The sequence below is a fragment of the Peromyscus eremicus genome, chromosome 12, assembly GCF_949786415.1.
Source record: "Peromyscus eremicus chromosome 12, PerEre_H2_v1, whole genome shotgun sequence".
Lineage (NCBI taxonomy): Eukaryota > Metazoa > Chordata > Mammalia > Rodentia > Cricetidae > Peromyscus > Peromyscus eremicus.
In genome coordinates this window covers 76,812,296-76,828,689 of record NC_081428.1, presented here as the reverse complement: position 1 = coordinate 76,828,689, position 16,394 = coordinate 76,812,296, and the positions used below count along the sequence as shown (strand labels likewise).

Here is a 16,394-nt window from a genome sequence, read left to right as displayed (position 1 = left end):
ATAGACTCCATGTTTTTCTTTTTAAAACAGGATTTCACTACGTAATCCTCTTGCCTAGTCTCCCAGGGCTAGTTTACAGGTGTGTGCCCCGACAGGTGTGTGCTCCGACTCCCGGAGGCATACTCATACCGAACACTTTAACAATCACTATGCATCTAGCTGTTCCCTAGCGTATTGACTAGAGAAGATTCAACATCGTTGTCGCAGCCTCCTTATCCTCCAGGCTCCGGAAGGTCGAAATATTCTGGAATAGGCCTCCGCGTTCCACTCAGCCTGAACTACATCTCCCGGCAGTCTTTGCGTCCCCACCTCCGGCGTGGCGCATGGCCTGCCGGGAGCGGGCTGGGAGGTGGCGGCCTGGCCCAATGGGTGCGGGCTCCCGAGGAGAGGGCGGAGGAGAAGAGGAAGCCAGCGGGCTGTGGGCCCCATCCCCATTCATTGCAGTGGCCTGCTGGGTCGGGGTCCCGTGTTTTCCGAGTCATGGAGGCGCTAATCCCGGTCATCAATAAACTGCAGGACGTCTTCAATACGGTGGGCGCCGACATCATCCAGCTGCCTCAGATCGTCGTGGTGGGAACGCAGGTGAGATGAGGCCGCGATGCCGAGGCCTGGCCCGGCCGAAGGCCTGCGGGTGTCAGCGGGAAGGAGGCCGGCCGCCCTTGGTGCTCCCCTCCGATCTCGGGCGCTCAGCGGGCCGAGTGGCCCTGCAGCCTGCGGCCGGGCGCGGCTTGGCCCAAGGGCACTCGGGGGACGCGCGGGAGGGCGTGTGAGCGGCGGTCGCTTCCTTCCGGCGGCTGAGGACGCGATAGGCTCTGGAATCGCCGTGGGGCCAGGGGGCGGAAAGCCAGTGGTGAGTCGGCGGCCCCCGGAGCATTACGGCGTAAAAAGATTAGAAACATCCTGTGTGTAGTTGGAGTTCTGAGGTTAGGAAGGAGCGCCAAGTTCTTCGTGTACTACTCCATGACTTCGGTGTTTATAGTTTTGTGGCTGTGACCCAAAGTTGGCATAAGGTTCTCCGGCCTTTTCATGTGGATGAGTCAGTTTTTTTGTTTGTTTTTACGTGGAAAGAATATTGAAGTAATAACTCTCTAGAGTGACAGAGATGTGTGAGTTTCCTTCTTGCTTGCTTTTTAACGCTTGCTTCGGACTGAAAAGGAGTAACAGAACTTTGGGGCAAGAGGAGTTGAGACAAGTCCTGTATTTCAAGGTTGCTAAGAATTCACCAAGTATCCTGAATTGGCTGAAACTGCAGTCCAGCTGCCTCAGCTCCTTTGACCGACAAGCCACCACTCCCAGATTTATTTATTTTTTTAATTTTATGTATGTGGATGTTTTGCTTGGTGCTGGAACTGGAGTTATAGACGGTTGTAAAGCTGCCATGTGGGTGCTGGGATTGAACCCGAGTCCTCTGGAAGGGCAGCCTTTGCTCTTAACCTCTGAGCCATGTCTCCAGCCCCTTTATAATACAGATTTTTAAGTGCTTCCATGTAATAGTTAATAGTGTTCTCTTCTGAGATGATGATTTCTCCATATTCCATGGGTTGCATCACTACATCTTACTACAAAAAGTGTATCAATATTACGAGAAGAAATAGATCAGAAGATATCTATATACTTCAAACCCTTCTGTAGTTTATTATTTTTTATTTGGGCTTTAATAAAGCAGTAGAGATAATTTTCAGACCATTTGCTTGTTCTCTTAACAGGGTTAGTATAGATTCTGTTCTGTCAATCGTGTCTGCATATTCCAGCACTTGAGGTTGGCCTTGACTGGAGGTTGAGTCATCAAGTATACCATAAACAGTATTATTTAACATCCTGGCCACAGTTTCCCCTCCCTCTGAGATATTTCTTTTTTAAGTTATTTTTATGTTATGTGTATGAGTGTTTGTTTGCATGTATGTATCATCTCATACTTGCTAATTCCTGTGGAAGCTAGAAGGGGGGCAGTGGATCCCTTGGAATTGACAACACAGATGGTCGTGAGCTGCCGTGTGCATGCTAGGAACTGAACTTGGGTCGGGTCCTCTGCAAGAGCAACAAGTGCTCTTGACCTCTAAGGCATCTCTAAAGCCCCTGAGATAGTATTTTGAAACACTGGGACTTTTATAATAAAAACTAGTTTTTGTAAATAAAATTGGAAAAGATGACATAGTTAAATATTTTTTCATAACAATTGAGAATTGTTTTGTAGCTTCAGAGCAGAAACTTTACATATACTTTAAAGAGATTTTCTAGTGCATTTTAACTATGATTCAGTAAAAGAATCAAGGATATAATGAATCAGTGTAAAGACTTTAAAATCAAGATGTTTTTTCTTTCTTCAGTAGATGGGTAGTGAGGGAAGAAGCAAGGCCTTTGAAATTCATCCCAGTGGTGACACTTACATGCCACTTCTCTGTGTTAATGTTAGAAATTTTCAAAGGATTGATTTTTGACTTGACAGTTTTTTTTCCTCTGTCCAATTCCTTAGTATCTAAATTTTAGTTCTTTTTTTTATTCAAGTACAAAAGAAGTAGAGTCTAGAACCTTTAATTCCCCATGTCTAACACTAAATCTTTGCCATTTTATTCTGATGATGTAGAACAAAAATACAGCACATAGTTCACATTCTTATTTAATGGAGTAGTGGACAGTGAATGAATTCCAAACATGCACATACATATCAATACTCAACTTGTATTTTCTGTTTTTGTAAAACAGGAAGTTTCTCTGTCTTCCCTATTAAATTACTGTCAGGGGCTGGAGAGATGGCTCAGAGGTTAAGAGCACTGGCTTCTCTTCCAGAGATCTTGAGTTCAATTCCCAGCAACCACCTGGTGGCTCACAACCATCTATAATGAGATCTGGTGCCCTCTTCTGGTGTATGGGCATACAGACAGGCAGGATTCTGTATACATAATAAATTTGTTTTGTTTTGTTTTTTGAGACAAGGTTTCTTTGTGTAGCTTTGGAGCCTGTCCTGAAACTTGCTCTGTAGACCAGGCTGGCCTGGAACTCACAGAGATCCGCCTGCCTCTGCCTCCCAAGTGCTGGTATTAAAGGTGTGTGCCTCCGCTGCCACCACCACCCAGCAATATGTTTTAAAAAAAGAAAAAAAATTGCTGTTGGTTCTTTTCTGTTGAGTGATTCGCAAATAGCAGTATATGAAAATCACTTTGAAAACAAATTTCCTGAACCCTCTCCCTACATGTTGGAGTTTTCTAAGCTTAAGAGCACACTGCCATTCAGTAATACTGATTTGAGTGGCATTCATTTTATTTTCCTTCTTTTCTTTTTTTCTTTTTGTTTTTTTGTCTTGAGATAATGTCTTACTATTTATCTGTGGCTGGCCTAGAACTCACCATGTAGACCAGGCTGGCCTTCTACTCACAGAGATCTGCCTGCCTCTGCTTCCTGAATATTGGGATGAAAGGCCTGTGCCGCCATGTGGCACTATTCTTGAAAGCCTTTGTCAACTCATAAGCACACTTCCCTGGGGTCATGAGTTAAAAGAGTTGGGGAGAAGGAATTGTTTTTAGAAGTACCAGCCATTCATTCTTTATTTCTCAGCTAATACTTTCTGATTTCTAAGATAGTCTGCATGGAAAGAAAAGCAAATGGGAAGAGAGAATATTGATACTTTTTGGACCATGTTGTATTTTGCAGGTGGAAAAGAAGGCTAAGATTAAAAACAACTTTTGTGCCTCAACTTGAGAAATTTAATCACTATTTTTTTAAGCTGAGAATCAGAAAAGGCAGGCCTATAGGTGTATAATCCAAACCTCTACCGTTCAGTGCTGGCATCACAGTGCAGATGAAATCAAACTGAGGCTGTGGCTTAGTGTAGCTTGTGGTAAATTTTTCTTTGCCTTTTAGTTCAGTAATTTCAGCATTCCTTCAATGATCAGGACAAATCTAAAAGGATTTTCACAATCAGTTTGTAAACTAACTTAAAAAGTTTAACATTTAGAAAATTGAGATATTTATACACCGTAAAGTCATGGTGAAGAACAAATTTGGTGACTTGTATAGACATGGAGTTGTGAAGTTATCAATAGTATTTGATTCCTAACTTTGCTGTGCTGGCTAGTTTTCTTGACATGAGCTAGAGTTATTCAGGAAGAGGGAACCACAATTGAGAAAATGCTGCTATCAGATTGGGCTGTGAGTGAGTCTTTAGAGCATTTCTTGATTAAACGATGTATGTGGGAAGTTCCAGCCCATTGTAGGTAGTACCACTCCTGGGCAGGTGGTCCTGTGTTCTATGAAAAAGCAAGCTGAGTGAGTTATGGTGAGCAAGCCAGGAAGCAGTTTTCTTCCATGGTTTCTGCTTCAGTTCCTGTCTCTGGGATCCTCTTTGAGTTCCTTCCCTGACTTCTCTTCATGATGGACTATAACCTACAAGATAAAATAAGCCCTTTCCTCCCCAAGTTGCTTTTGGTCATTATGTTTTTATCACAGCAGAATAAAACAAACTGAAACCTTTGTATTGCCCCATAAAGAAAGCCTTTACCCCTTAAGGATCCACTCTTTCCTTTTACCTTCCCCTAAATCCTGATAAGCACTAATCTACTTTTTGTCTATAGATGTTGCCCAGTGTAGACATTTCATATAAATAGAGTCCTGTGATATGGTCTTTTGTATTTAGTTTCATTTACCCAGAATGCCTATTGTGGTATGTACTAGTGTAAGTTGAATATCTTTACTGCAAAACAGTCTCAGGTGCTCCAGTATCCAAAAATTGTAGTGCTGGCATGATGCCACAAGTATAAAATTCCGTATTTAACCATATGACAAATAGATTGTGGTTAAAATATAGGCACAAGTTACAAGAGATGGCCAAGTGGTTAAGAGTGCTTGCTGTTCTTGCACAACAGGTATCTCACAGCTGCCTTTAACTCCAGTTCTAGAGGATCCAGCACCCTCTTTCTGGCTTCATTGGATGAAGACATCACTCTTACACATATGCAATATACATATAAATAAACATAGATCTTTAAAAGAAAACCACAGGCACATTAGTGTATTGATAAACATGAAGCATAAATGAACTGTGTCTGGATTTATATCTCATCTCTTAAGATACCTCGTTATACACATGCAAATATTCTAAAATTCTAAGACTCCCAAATTTGAAATGCTTCCTTTTTACCCAAGTTTTTCAGATTAAAGATATTTAATCTGTTTTCTCTCTCTCTCCCTCTCTCCCTCTCTCTCTCCCTCCTCCCTTTTTGGTTGAATAATATTCGTCTATAGATTTACTATACCTTGTTTATCCACTCAGCATGCCTTTTAGGATTATACATTTTTGCGGTGTGTATTAGTATACGTTGAATATCCTTGATAGATACTGTTTGTTACTATGTTTTTTCTAGTAGAAATAATTTTGCTTGCTGTAAATATTTATTTGCCAATTTTTGTGGGAACAGTGCTTTCAGTTCCCTTGATACTAGGAATAGTTTTGTTGGATCATTGTAGCTGGAGATTTCTCCAGTCCCACTGGGGCTTGCAGCCACTCAGACCCAAGTAAACATACAGAGACTTATATTACTTATAAACTGTATGGCCGTGGCAGGCTTCTTGCTATCTAATTCTTATATCTTAAATTAACCCATTTCTATCAATCTGTAAGTTGCCATGTGGCTTGTGGCTTACTGGTACTTTACATCTTACTTCTCGTGGTGGCAGCTGGCCGTGTCTCCTGACTCAGCCTTCCACTTCCCAGCATTCTCCTCTCTGCTTATCCCGCCTATACTATACTTCCTGCCTGGCTACTGGCCAATCAGCATTTTATTTATCAATCAATCAGAGCAACACATTCACAGCATACAGAAAGACATCCCCAGCAGATCATATAGTAACAATTATGTTTAATTTGTTTTCTTCATTTTGTTTTGTGTTTCTGAGACAAGGTCTTGCTGTTTAGTTCAGGCTGGCCTGGAACTTTATGGTAGTGCATCTGCCTCTGACTCCTGAGTTTGGGATTACTGGAGTGTTTCACCTTACTGTGTTCAAATTAATCATTTTAAAGAGACAATTTAGTGGCAGTTAGCACATTCTTAATGTAAATATGCCACTTCTGTGTCCAAAACATTGTATTGCAAAAGAAAACTCTAGTCCTTAAGTAGTTGCTCCCCATTTCTCTTTACGCAAATGTTGTTCTACTTTATTCTCTAGATTTACTTATTCTGGATATTGTATGGAAATAGAATACAGAATATGATCATTTATGTCTGGCTTCTTTCACTTAGCTTGGTTTTTTTCATGTTGTAGTATGTATCAGTATTTCATTCCTTTTAAAGGTTAAATAATATTTCAATACATGGATAAATGACAGTTTGTTATTTATTCACCCCGATGGGCACTTGGGGTGTTTCTGCTACTCTAAATAGTGGTGCTCTAACCGTTTATGTACAGGCCAGTTCTCAGTTCTTCGTATATAGCTAGGATTGAAATTATGGTGCATAAAACTTCACAGTGGCTGCACCGTTTAAAAATTGCCACTAGCAGCAGGAAGGCTACAGTTTTTCTGTCCTCAGTATGTATCTGTCTTTGAGCCATCCTAATAATGTGTGTGCACTGTGCCATTGTTGATTTACTTTACCTTTCCTTAGTAACTAATCTTAAACATGTTTATGTGCTTGTTGGAGTTGTCCTTTTATTGTTGAATTGTTAGAGTTCTTTATAAATTGAATACTAGGACCTTAACGATGTGCTTATAAATACTCTCTTCTTCCCAGGAGATTGCCATTTCACACTGATTAATGTCCTTCAATGCACAGAAGTTTTTGATCTTGATAAAATTGATCTTTTTCTTTGTTGGTTAGACTTCTAACATGTTGCTAAATTCCAGGACATAGAGGTTTATTATGTTTTCTTTTAATGTTTTAGCTTGCATATTTGGGTTTTTAATAATCTATTTTCAGAAAATTTTTGTGATGGGGGCACAGCTTTATCTTTTTCATATGCCTATTTACTTGACTGAGTTCCTTTTGCTTAAAGAGTTAATCTTCTGTTCATTGCATAGTATTGGCATTTTTCAAAATCAGTTAACCATAGATGTATTGGTCTATTTCATATTTCTACTCTTAGGCCCTTACCACACTTCTGATTACTTTGCTCTTATTTCTAGATTGTTTGGTTATATGGGGTCCATTGACAATCCATATGAATGTTAGTATTAGCTTTCCCATTTCTGTAACTAAAATTGTTTGGATTTGACAGAGTCTGCAGTTTGCTTTGGGGAATATTGCATACACACTCTCTCTTTTGAGTCAAATCTAATTCTGTAGCTCAGTTTGGCTTTGAATTGTCAATACTGAATCAACTGCATGAGTGCTGGGATGATAGGTAGCACCACCTCTGGTTGATAGTTTTTCTTTTAGCACCTTGAACCATCCTATTGATTATCTTTGATGGAAAGTCTGTTATATCCATTATTAATCCTACTGAGGAAACTTGTAGGTGATGAGTGAGTCATTTCTCTGAGTTGTTGATGTTGTTTGTCTGCTTTTTGACAATTTGATTCTAATTTGTCACAATGGGTTTTTTGTTTCCTACTTGTGTGAAGTTCATTAGACAGCTTGTTTGTATACTCATGGCTGCATTATGCTTTTCTGGAAAAGTGGGGTGGGGCTGTATTCTTATAGTGAGACCTTGAGGCTTGAACTCAGGACTTTAAACATGCCAAATACACAGTCTAAATGTGAGTTATGCTCTAGCTCTGTGGAGGGGGGTGGGTTTGTAGATATAAATTTGGCCTTATCAGATATCTGAATTTCTTATGATCCAGAATTCCATAGTCAATAAAAATTCTTTAATAACTGTTAGGAGTATAACATCATAGAAAGCCTGGACTATGGGAGTTGACGTGTTTAATATTTTGAGCTATGTGTGCATTAGTTATTCAGTGTAAAAAGAGTATGTTAATGCCACAGGTTATATTTTGTTCTTAGGTAGAGTGGTATAGCTGTAAGGAAAAAAGCCTGTCAGTTTAACTGGCAAATTGATGAGAATATTTCTAAGAAGTCTATGAGAAATATTTAAGCAAAATAGATATTAAGGAAAGTACTTCTAAGTAAAATGAAAAATTAAAGAAATGGATTGTTATCAGTTACATTAATACCAGGAATTTAAGAGTCTGTTGTATGTAATGAAAAATATAAACTTATGAATTAAAAAGTTGAATGAATTGGCGTGGTGGCACATGCCTTTGATCCCAGCACTCGGGAGGCAGCAGCAGGAGGATCTCTGAGTTCAGGGCTAGCCAGGACTACATAGTGAGACCTCATCTCCATTAAAAAGTGACTGGCTCAGCCTTGGTTAATGTGTCATGGATGAACTGGTGTTAGTTATTGGAGAAAAGAACTGAAACTGTTATTACATTTTCAGTGAAAGAGCATATCTAAGAATTGAATTGAAGGCACAGTAAATTTCATTACAGTATAATTTTAAAGAAGCTACAGAATGGCTGTGAGATCTGGCACACAGGTCATAACCTAAATGCTAAATCAGCTTTGGAGGTGGAAATGAAAGAGTTGCAGTAAGTTCTATTTTCAGAGCATAACAGCTGTAACTTTGTTGTTTTAGAACTTTTCTATGATAGCTATCCTACAGACTTTCTGGAAAAGGTATGAGCATAGTTTTAAGTCACTAGCAGAAAACAAGCTCTTAATGTGGCCAGTTGTTGAAGAAGCTGATTTTATTTACAATTTCAAGTCTAGAGAAGAAAAGAAGGAACAGAAACTCGTAGACATGTTTTGTTTGATCTGCATGTGTTGACATATACATTAACAAGAAATGAGTTAATTGTGTTTAAAAATTGGTGGGTAGTTGACTGGACTCTTTTAAAAGAAACAATCAATAAAACTAAAGAAAAGGGAAAAGAAAACCAAAAACTCCATGGATGTAAAATAATGCCTGCCTTAATGGGCCTAGAGTACTTAGCCACTGCTCCCTTTGTTACTAGTTGTAATGCACAGCATTCATAACCATTTATGTGTTTCCTCTTTTTTATAGTGTAATTAGGGCAATGAAATATTTTGTTTCTGCACCTATATAAAAAAGCAGAAAAGATGAACACTTTGGTTATGGTTCAGTTGTGTTTTGTTATCTAAATATGTTCATAATTTTTATTTAATTTGGGGGGAATTGGGAGTGGTAATCTCACTTTGGGACCTATACTAGCTTAGAACTTGCAATCCTTTTGCTTTGGCCGCCTAAGTACTGAGATCACAAGTGTGTACCTTTTGTTTGGCTGCCGTTTTAAAAATTCAGTTGACAAAATGAGACCTAATAGCAGTTTTATAAAGGTACTCAAATCAAATGATGTTAATCATGTAAAATGGTAATTATTATGTGCTATGTTCAATAAATGTTATCAGTTACTACTGATTAAAATGACTATACATTTTGAGGGAAATGAGGACATTTTGGGGAGACTTATAAAACACAGGCATTTTTGCATTGTAGGTAAGTACCCCGAGATACATTGTTTCTTTGTTTTGTTTTGTTCAGAGACAAGGTTTCTCTGTGTAGCCCTGGCTGTCGGCTGTCTTGGAACTCTGTAGACCAGGCTAGCCTCAAACTCAAAGAGCTCCACCTGCTTCTGCCTTCCAAGTGCTGAGATTAAAGGCATACACCACCACCACCTGGCTTTGAGATACACTTTACTTTTATTTTTTTGAAGTTAAAATATAATTGTCATTTTCTCCCTTTCCTTTACCCCCTCCAACCTCTCCCATTTCTCCCACCTTTCAAATTTATGGCCTCTTTTTTAATTGTTATTGTTAACACACACACACAAATGTAAATACAATATGTTTAGTTCATCTAGTGTTGCTTGTATGTATATAATTTCAGAAGATAACCAGTTAGGGGCTCAGTCCTGAGGAAGACTGTCCCACTCTCAGCAATCCTTGGTTGCTTGTGTAGTTCTTTATCTAGGGGTGGGACCCTGTGAGATTTCCTCCATCCATTGTGGAGGTCCCTGAACCTATATGTCCCTGTTAAGGGCACCATCTGTGGGAGGCCAGCTCCCACCATTTAAAGGGTTCCTATGAGGAGGAGAGAGGAATAAGAAACTTTTAGATAGAAAGATAGCAGAGAAGAGACAGACAGAAACACAGGATAGCTTCAGGAGGACCTGGATCAAAATCCACTGGCCCCTTCTGTTTCTTCAAAGGGGATTTTTATAACAGTGCCAAGGGGTGGGGCAAAAGACCTTCCCCTTGCTAGATCAAAGCATGCCACACAGCCAAGTGTAGACCCTTCCAAACACCTGGCAACCACACCCATGGTCCAGTCATTCCCCTATACAGCCCTGCTGGGTAAAGCAAGCTCAGATCTCACTAGGAAACCTCTGTGGGTCTCCACATTCCATGTTAGTATGTCTGTTGGTGGTGTACTTGTTCAGGTCTTATTTAGGCATTCATAATGTGGACCTATCATGGGTTTAGCTCTCCTGTCATTTCTTAGGGACAGAATCTCATAGCAGATGTTCTGGTTATCTGCCTTTTACAGTCTTTCTGCCCCCTCTTCTGTGGTGCTTCCTGAGGCTTAGATGTAGGAGTTGTGTTGTAGATGTGTCCCTTAGGGGTGGGCACCCCACAATCAATTGTTCTGCATTTTGTGGTTTTCTGTACTGTCTTGGTATGTTGCAAAGAGAAGTTTCTTTGATGAGGGATGGAGATTTACACTTATCTGTGGGCACAAGGATCAGTATTTTTTTAATGAAGTTAGGAATTATGCTAGTTGAGTAAAGTAGTGGTAATAGGTTCTCCTATAAGATCCATGACCTTGGTAGCCCCAAGTAATTGAGCAGGTCTCCTGTACCAGGCATGATTTCCTTCTTGTTGAGTGGTTCTTCAGTAAAATTAGCTTTTGGTAACTGCCAAGGTATGTGTGCCACTACCTCACCCTTAGGGATATCTTGCCTCTCATCATTGTGGTTCATAGCATCATGTCTGGGTAGGACTTTTAGATGCTTCCTTCGCTGGGAAACTTGCATAGCACTTTCCTGTTCTACGCAAGTTAGTCCTCTGGGAGTCCACCAAGGGCAACAAAAATAGTTTATATTGTTTTAGAAGTCTCTTGGATTCCCCTGACTGGCAACTCAAAAGGGGGTTTCTCATGACTGGTACTGGGCTGTTTATTAGGTAGTCTGTGGCTCTTGGGGTGGCATTATCAACCCAAGTAGCATAATTTTATATATATATATATGTACACTTATATGTATTTTATGTAAATAAATAATAGTATGATTCTTTATGGCTTTTCCAGACATCCTTAATGTTGTTTGTCCCTCCTCCTTCCTCTGTATTGAACTCCTACCTTTCTCTCCAATTAACACCTCCCACGTTTTTCTCATTCCCCCTTCATATCATTTGTACCCTGCTATTCTCCTTTGTACTCTCCCCCACCTCAAACCATGTTACCTTTTTTACTTTCTTGGTTTCTATGGTTACTCCATATTACATACTCAAATCTGAAGAGCTGGCGCTAGGAACCATTGATGAGAAAGAACATAGTATGTTTTTCTTTTTGGGTATGGTTTACCTCACTCAGTATAGTATATTCTAGATCTACCCATTTACCTTCAAACAGTAAATCAAAGTGACTATGAAATATTTCAAAAAATGTTCATCATCCTTAAGATTAGGAAAATATGAATTAAGTTAATTTTGAGGTTTCATCTGACCCCAGTCAGAATACCTAAGATCAACAAAACAACAAAGGCTGGAGAGGATGTGGGGAAATGGGAACCCTCAATCACTCTTGGTGAGATTGCAAACTGGTGAAACTCAGTTTGGAGAACTTATAAAGAGCTAAAAACAAATCTTCTGTATGTCCCACCCAGCTGTAACACTCCTTGGCATGTGCCCAAAGGACTTGACATCCTACACACAGATACCTGGTCAGCAATGTTCATTGCCACTTTCTCACAATAGCTAGAAAATAGAAACAAACTAAATGCCCTTCAAGTGATAATGAAAGTGTGGTACGTATACAGTCTTAAGGATAATGAACATTTTCTTAGCCACTTTGATTTACTCTTTGGAGAACTGCATCTTCGATCTCTTGTCCTTGTTTTGGGGGGTTTTGTTCGTTTTTTGCTTTATTTGAGACAGGGTTTCTCTGTGTGCCTTGGCTGTCTTGGAACTAACTCACTTTGTAGACCAGACTGGCCACGAACTCACAGAGATCCACCTGCCTCTGCCTCCTGAGTGCTAGGACTAAAGGCGTGTGCCACCACTGCCCAGCTTTGTTGTCCAATTTTTAATGAGTCTTTTTTTTTGACACTTTATTTATTTAGTTATTTATATATTGTGGATATTTAAGCCTTCTTCAGATGTATAGCTACCAAGATTCTCTCCCATTCTGTGGGTTTTCTCTTCACACGATTGTTTCTTTTGCTGTACAGAAGCTTTTCAGTTTTATGAGGTCTCATTTGTCAATTTCTGGTCTTAATTCTTGGGCAAATGGAGTCTTATTCAGAAACTCTTTTTTTAATGCCTAGATCTTGTAGGGCACTGCTCATATTTTCTTCTAGCAGTTTCAGCGTTTCAGATTTCACATTTAGGCCTTCGATCCATTTCTAGTTAATTTTTGTGCAAGATGATGATAGATTTGAGCCTCATTTCATTTTTCTACATGTGAACACCAGTTTTCTCAGCACCATTTCTTGAAGATGCTGTCTTTTCTGCAGTGTATTTGAAAAATTCAGAAAGCCCTTAAGCCAGAAGGCATGCAAATTTAAGCCAACTTACTAGTGTCCCTGTATTGAAGTAGCAAAGTTCATAGCAAACGTAAGTTTGCTCCATCTTATTTACGCAGCCAGATCGTACTCAAAATCTGTATACGCTATAAATGTAACATTTTAAGTGAAGTAGGTCTAGTAAGCTAATAAGTTATTGAAGTCTGTGTACACCCATACAAATTGCATCAATTTAAATAATTTTTTTTTTTTGTCAACTTAACACAAACCTAGGGGAAGAGGGATTGAGAAAATACCTCCCTAAGATTGGCCTCTGGAAAAGTCTTGTAGGACATTTTCTTAATTAATGTTTGATGTAGGAGGGCCCAACTCATTGGCACTGGTGACATCCCTGGGCAGGTGATCCTGGGTGGTATAAGAAAGCTGACTGAGTAAACCATGGGAGACAAGCCAGTAAGCAGTGTTTCTACATGGCCTCGGCTTCAGTTCCTGCCTGAACTTCCCTTCATGCTGTACTGTAACTATAAGCTAAAATAAAACAAAAGAGACTTTAAACTAGAACTAATCCGAAGAGATAAAGAGGGACACCTCATTCTAACCAAGGGAACAGTTAACCAAGAAGACATTATTATTTTAAAGATATATGCATCAAACTCAGGGATGCCCAATTTTATTAGAAATCTACTATTGGACCAGGCGGTGATGGCACACACCTTTAATCTCAGCTTTCGGGAGGCAGAGGCAGGTGGATCTCCATGAGTTAGAGGCCAGACTGGTCTACTTAAGCAAATTCCAGGACAGCCATAGAGAAGCACGGAGAAACACTTTCTTGAGAAACTAAAAAAATTAAAATAAAAATCTACTACTGGACTTAAAGACATAGATTAACATCAATCCATTTGTAGTAGACGACTTCAGGACCCCACTTTCTCCAGTAGACAGATCATCTGGATAAAAAATAGGCAGAAATATGAGCATTAATTGACATCATGCATCAAACGGACTTTACAGACATCTACATAATATTCTACCCAAACACCAAAGAATATACATTCTACTCAGAAGCACATAGAAACTTTTGTAAAATAGACCACTCTATTTTAGACCAAAACAAATAAATATAAATTTTAAAAGTTTGAAAGCACTCTTTGTGTCCTATCTCAACACAGTGCAGTAAAACGTAAAGTTGCCAGGTGGTGGTGACTCACGCCTTTAACCCCAGCACTTGGGAGGCAGAGCCGGGAGGATTTCTGTGAGTTCGAGGCCAGCCTGGTCTACAGAGTGGGATCCAGGACAGACACCAAAACTACACAGAGAAACCCTGTCTCGAAAAAAAAACAACAACAACGAAAACAAGCAAACAAAAAAACCTTAAAGTTTACAGGGAAAAAAAAAAACCTCTAGTAAATATTCAGATTCATAGAGATTAAGGAACTGATACCTAAATGATGATTGAGTCAAAGATAAAAATCAAGAAAGAAATAAAATTCTTCCTAGAACTAAGTGAAAATGAACAACAAAAACAATAACCCTGTGACAAACTGAAAGCAGCCCTATTCGGAAAGTATATAGCTCTAAGTGCCTCATTAAAAAAATCAGAAGGAGCACTTTTTTTTTTAAGCTCTTTTGGCTCTTTGCTCTTTGTTTCTTAGAGAGCCCACTACCCAGCTCACAAATAAATACACACGAGGAAGTTTATTCTTTTCCATGAATGCCTGGCCTGAGCTTGGCTTATTTCTAGCCAGTTTTTCTTAAATTATCTTGTCTATCTTTTGCCTCTGGGCTTTTAACTTTCTCTATTTCTGTATACCTTTCTTTACTTCTTAGTCCATGTCTTACTGTGTAGCTGGGTGGCTGGCCCCTGATTTCCTCCTCCTGTTTTGCTCCTCAATCTTTTCTTGTCATATTTCTCCTCCTTTTTATTCTGTCTGCCAACCCTGCCTATCCTTTCTCTTGCCTGGCTATTGGCCATTCAGCTTTTTATTAGACCAATCAGATGTCTTAGGCAAAGTAACATAGCTTCACAGAGTTAAACAAATGCAACATGAAAGAATGCAACACATCTTTTCCTCATTAAAACAGATGTTCCGCAGCATAAACAAATGTAACACATTTTAAATTAATATTGCACAACAGGAGCACAAATAAATGGCTTAATGATACAACTCAATAAATTAGAAAAACAAGAACAAATTAAACCCATTCAAAAGCAAGAAATAATAAAAAACCAGAGCTGAAATCAATGAAATTGAAACAAATAAAACAGTACAAAGACTTAATGAAACTAAGATCTGGTTCTTTGTGAAGATGAACAAAATGGACTAACCCTTAGCCTAACTAACCAAAAGAAAGAAAGAAATGACTCATATTTGTTGAGTCAGAAATGAACAGGAAAACATTATAACAGATACCAAAGAAACTCAGAATTTTCTATGGAAATATTTTAAAAACCTGTACTCCATGAAGCTGGGAAATCTAAATGAAAGGGTTGATTTTTTTCTAGATTCATTGAATCCACCAAAATTAAACTAAGAAGTCAACAGCCCATAACAAGTGAAGAGATTGAAATAGTAATGAAAAGCTTCCCAGCTTTTTTTCAGGGCCAGATGGATTCATAGCAGAATTCTACTAGACTTTCAAAAATGATCTACAGCCAATAGTTTATTTCTTAAACTATTCAAAACAAAGAAACAGAAGGAGAACTCCCAAATTCCTTCTACAAAGCTGGTATCACTCTAATACCCAAATCACATAAAGATTCAACAATAAAAGAAAACTGCAGGCCAATATTCCTGAGGAACATATACTAGAAATACATAATAAAATAATTTGAAATGGGATACAGATAAAAAAGACTGTGCACCTGACCAAATTAGCTTTATCCCTGATGCAGGGGTAGTGAACATTTACAAGTCAAGAAAAGTAATAAATCATATACATGGATTAATAGACAAAAATCATGATCACCTTCAAAAGATGCAGAAATAGCCTTTGAGAAAATCAACATGCCTTCATAATAAAAGCCCTAGAGAATGTAAGGCTAGAGGGAGCACAGTAGAAGCTACACATAAAAAACCTACAGCCAACATCTTCCTAAATGGAGAATAGTTTGAAGCAATCCCACAAAGTCAGGAACAAAACAAGGATATCTACTATGTCCACTCCTTTTCAATGCTGTGCCCCATATACTAGCTGAACAATAAAGCAAGAGAAAGAAATTAAAGGGATACAGGTAGGGAAAGGAAAAAGTCAAAAGTATCCCTATTTGCAGATGACTCGATACTATAGATTAGAGATCTCAAAAATTCTGCCAGAAAACTTCTAGAAACCATAAACAAATTCAGCAACATGGCAGGATACAAAATCAACATTAATAGCTTTTCTGTATACCAACAACAAACATACCAAGAAGGAGATCATGAACACAATAGCCTCAAAGAATAAATCCAACCAAGGAAGTAAAGGGCCTCTATAATGAAAACATTAAACCACTGAAGAAATAAAGACACTAGAAAATGGAAGATATCCTATACTCAATGGGTTAGTAGAATTAACCTTGTAAAAATGACCATTCTACCAAAAGCTATTTACAGATTCAGTGTAATCCCAGTCAAAATACTCATCACATTCTTAGCAGAAATAGATAAAACTATCTTAAAATTCATATGGAACCACCAAAGACCCAATATAGCTAAAA

The 16,394-nt window shown here is 38.8% G+C and overlaps 1 protein-coding gene across 12 annotated transcripts in view; it reads left to right on the top strand.

The window, feature by feature from the left end:
* The first annotated feature begins 297 nt into the window (after window positions 1-297).
* The window catches only part of Dnm1l (dynamin 1 like), a 56,502-nt gene continuing 40,405 nt past the window's right edge, over window positions 298-16,394 (top strand). For 10 of the 12 annotated variants that reach the window (XM_059277781.1, XM_059277779.1, XM_059277775.1 and 7 more), the window contains exon 1: window positions 366-582. In XM_059277781.1, coding sequence (XP_059133764.1) covers window positions 481-582 — 102 coding nt within the window. In that variant the 5' untranslated portion in view covers window positions 366-480. Of the gene's footprint in view, window positions 583-16,394 lie in introns of all 12 variants that reach the window. The other 2 variants (XM_059277783.1, XM_059277782.1) reach the window with 1 other exon arrangement.